The 3,997-nt window shown below is 47.3% G+C and overlaps 1 protein-coding gene across 1 annotated transcript in view; it reads right to left on the bottom strand.

Annotated features, from left to right (window-relative positions):
- Positions 1 to 1,976: 1,976 nt before the first annotated feature.
- LOC109935215 (zona pellucida sperm-binding protein 4-like) overlaps positions 1,977 to 3,997 on the bottom strand; it is a 12,531-nt gene continuing 10,510 nt past the window's right edge. Inside the window, exons 9-14 of the mRNA XM_048613887.1 lie at positions 3,943 to 3,995; positions 3,769 to 3,866; positions 3,555 to 3,688; positions 3,289 to 3,478; positions 2,223 to 2,370; positions 1,977 to 2,111 (exon numbers count right to left, since the gene is read on the bottom strand). Of these exons, the coding sequence (XP_048469844.1) occupies positions 1,977 to 2,111; positions 2,223 to 2,370; positions 3,289 to 3,478; positions 3,555 to 3,688; positions 3,769 to 3,866; positions 3,943 to 3,995 (758 nt within the window). The remainder of the gene's footprint in view (positions 2,112 to 2,222; positions 2,371 to 3,288; positions 3,479 to 3,554; positions 3,689 to 3,768; positions 3,867 to 3,942; positions 3,996 to 3,997) is intronic.

The raw sequence follows: 3,997 nt of genomic DNA on the forward strand, positions 1-3,997 counted from the left end.
TTTTTACCCTAAACCTAAAAGGTCTATCTCACCTCCGCCCCTACCTTATACTAACATCCATATGCCTATCTAATAGCTGCTTAAATGCCCCTAACGAGGCTGACTCCACTACCCTCTCCGGCAACGCATTCCACACCCCGACCACTGAATAAAGAGCCTACCTCGGACATCTCCCCTATATCTACCTGCACTCACTAAAAACTATGCTCCCTTGTAACAGCTACCTCCACCCTAGGAAAAAGTCTCTGGCTAGCCACTCTCTATACTTCTGATCATTTTGTACCTCTATCAAGTCACCTCTCATCCTTTAGAATGACAAAGAGAAAAGCCCAAGCTTGCAACCTTTCCTCTTAAGACTTGCCCTGCAATTCACACAACATCCTGGTAAGTCTCCTCTGCACCTTTGCCAATGCTTCCACATCTTTCCTGTAATGAGGCAAAGAGAACTGGACACAGTGCTCGAGATGTGGCCAAACCAGGCTTTTGTATAGCTGGAGCATAACTTCACGGCTCTTGAACTCAATCCCTCTATTAATGAGAGCTAACACCATACGCCTTCTTCACTAGCCACCTGGATGGCAGCTTTCAGGGAACTGTGGATATGAAGCCGGAGATCCCTCTGCTCCTCCACACTGCCAAGAATCTTTCTGTTCACCTTGTATTCAGCTTTCAAGTTTGTCCTTCCAAAATGAAACACCTCACACTTGTCAGGGTTAAACCCCAACTGACACTACTCAGCCCAGCTCTGCATCTGATCAACATCCCATTGTAACCGAGAACAGCTGTCCGCACTATCCACAACTCGACCCACAAAGCTTCTGAACTGTTTCATGTACGGACATAGAAAAGGTGACAACCGATTGCATGGAGTAGATGTCATGTCTGGTGCTTCTAAGAATTGTTGGTAAACCTCCCACGGTATATTCTTTCCCAACTGGTTGCTGCACCTGCAAACTAACCATGATCCGTTTAATGGAGACATGGAGAGCATTTACTGCTGTTGTTCCCCCAGAGAAAGCAGGAAGAATAGAACACCAAGGGAGAACTCATTTGTATGTCAGTACCAAATTCTTGCCCACTGCACCCCTCTAAAAAAAGGGGGGTTAGATCACAGGATGGGGCATCTCTGTTAGGGCCAGAATTTATGGCCCATCCCAGTGGATTGGCAGCCTGGGTTGGGGGTGGGGGCAGTGCAATTGAGTGTCAGCACATTGCTGTGGGTCTGGAGACAAGTATCGGTTCAGCCAGGCCAGGACAGAAAGCACCCTTCCTGAAAAAGGAAAGGATTCCTTAAAAATGTTCACAGCAATTAAACAGTCACAAATCTCATTACTTGCTGCAGTGAAGTTTGAATCAGACCGCCTGAACATTAGCCTGGAGTTCTGGATTGCTAGTGCAGTGACATTACTACCCATCAATTCTCTTCACAACTTATATCCATGTCTGCAATCTAATTCATCAATTGCACATTTACTTTTGTGAAGGACCCAGAGATTGCATGAACTGAATTCCAACATTCACTTGCCAGCTTAGGTGACCCATTCATGCATGTTTTCTATTACAACTAGAAGGTCCCTTTCTTGATATTCCATGCCTGCACTATAGTGGCTCAGTGGTTAGCACTGCTGCCTCAGCACCAGGGACCCAGGCTTGATTGCAGCCTTGGGCAACTGTCTGTGTGGAGTTTGCACATTCTCCTTGTGTTTGCGAGAGGTTCCTCCCACAGTCCAGAGATGTGCAGGTTAGGGTGGATCGGCCATAGTGCCCAAAGATGATTAGGTTAGGAGAGTTAGACATGGGAAATACAGGGGTAGGAATGGGTCCAGGAGGGATGCTCTTCAGATGAGTGGTGTGGATTTGTTGGGCCAAATGGCCTGTTTCCACTGTAGGGAAACTACATGTTCATTTACTGTGGCACCTTCACATGCCTTTAGGCAAAAGGCCATCTGCAAGTTCTCCTTCATTCACACGGCTCATTACTTTCTCAATAAAGGCCATTTAAAACACCACCGGCCTTCCACAGAATAAAGGAACTCACTTGAACCACATCTGGGTGCACAGTCATCCTGATCAGAGGGAGAGCAAACCTCAGCACTGCAATGCAAGTACACCTAGAAAGAAGCAGAGATTTTAGGGGAGCTTCTTGAAGCGAAGTCCAAGTTGTAGTACAAACAGCCAGCAAGATGATTGCACAAGCTTAGTCTCATTGAGAATTTGGTTACCTGTCCAGAGAGGGGCTGCTCAGACACTCCATCCAAGAAAACAAAGGTCTTCACTTCAAACCGCTTGTGATGGGTTGGGAACTGCAGGCCAGAAGAGGCATCTACTGGGTGTAGGACAGTCAGGTAGTCATCACCCTCATAGGGGCACCTGAAACAGGAAGGTTCAGTCAGTGGCAGTAGGAGACATATTGATTGACTGCAATGACATCCTGGCCATTTAGGCAGTATAAAACAAGACCAGATGGGAGCTTCAAAAGTGAATACTTTCCCTTGTGCTCCCTTGCTCTAACCCAGTTGGTTCTCCCAGATGAGGAAAAAAAGTGGGAGATTGAAGAGGGCCCTCACTAACTTCTTTGGAATCAGTTTTCAAATGCAAATTAAAACCTATCCAACAATGTGGCGCTAAACCTCCTCATGCACTTTTCAGGTGAAAAAAAATGTGAACTAAGCAAGAGCTCCAGATGACCCCAATTTAAACAATTAGGTAAATTTGACTAGTCATTCCAGAGCACAGGAATCATAAGCTGCAGGGGGACACACAAGGCCTCTTGTGGCAGTGTCCTTACTTCTTGGCCTTACCTCTGGGTCTAAGTTGCACCTGTTCTGGGAATGGGGCAGGGTCTAACATGACTAAACAGGCTGATTAGACCTCGAAGGATCTGCATGGGATCTCAGGTTACAGATGTTGCCAGACTCAGTTTCTCCAGTGTCTAGAGTAGTTGGCTTTTATTGTCTGATAGACAGCATGTTGAGCTGTGTCCTTGCATTATGTCCATATGTGCATTCTAGGAGATCTACATTGCCCATTCTAAGTTCACAGAATCTGGGCCATTGCATCAGTGCAAAGCCATGTTGCTTTTACTGCAACTTCTGCAAAGTGCAAGCAGGCTGCTATTGGAAGAGGTTAGTTCATGACACAAACTGGATCAATTGCATTACTGACTCTGCTTTTACTCTCCCAGGCCGTAGAAACGTTTATCCAGTAACAGTGGCCTTGACAGGAGCAGATTGATAGTGGTCTTTGTGATAAGACAAAGCCATTAGCCTTTCCATTCAGAGTCCTTACCCATCCACCAGGAGACTCCACTGCACCTCATGGTCAGGGGCTGGCACAGGAGTTGCCCAGCAGTCACGCAATCTCAGGACAATCATCGGGTCAGCGCGATCCTTCACACGAACCTCAACAAACACCGACTCCCGAAGGATTCTCTCAATGGGGTAGTCACTGTCCTTGTACCACGACCTGTAGTTGCCATCTAACAGAAACAAGAACAAACCAGTCACTCCCTGAAGGAGTGCATTCCTAGTGCTCTATTAGCAGGGCAGCACTACCTTTTGCTATTCGCAGTTCCAGCCTCAGAATCCCATCTTCAGAAGCAGCTAGTGGTGGAGGGAGTGTGTAAACTGAGACATTGACTTGTAAGCCAGCCTCATGCTCCCCCTTGTACTTGCACTGGACGTGCAGGCTGTTGAGAGACACACAGAGGTGGAGTTTCTGTCAGTAACCCTTCCCTCTACATACCAACAAACCCCACTGCCCTCTCACCTGAAGGTGCTGTCCCTGGTTATTGAGCCCTGTGGCCCAGTCTGAATCATCCTCTTCCCCAAGATGTCCGTTTCATACACAAAGCTTCCGGTCTCCTCCTGCAATGGAGGGCACTGTTTAATAGGGAGCTGGCCCATTAAAAAGGGACAGAATGCCAGACCCTCCAATACTCACCTGCTGGATCGAGCCACAAGAGGTAATTGGGAAGCGGAAGGCTACAAGTTCCTCT

This window comes from Rhincodon typus, chromosome 29 (genome assembly GCF_021869965.1).
Source record: "Rhincodon typus isolate 14 chromosome 29, sRhiTyp1.1, whole genome shotgun sequence".
In the NCBI taxonomy this organism is placed as follows: Eukaryota; Metazoa; Chordata; class Chondrichthyes; order Orectolobiformes; family Rhincodontidae; genus Rhincodon; species Rhincodon typus.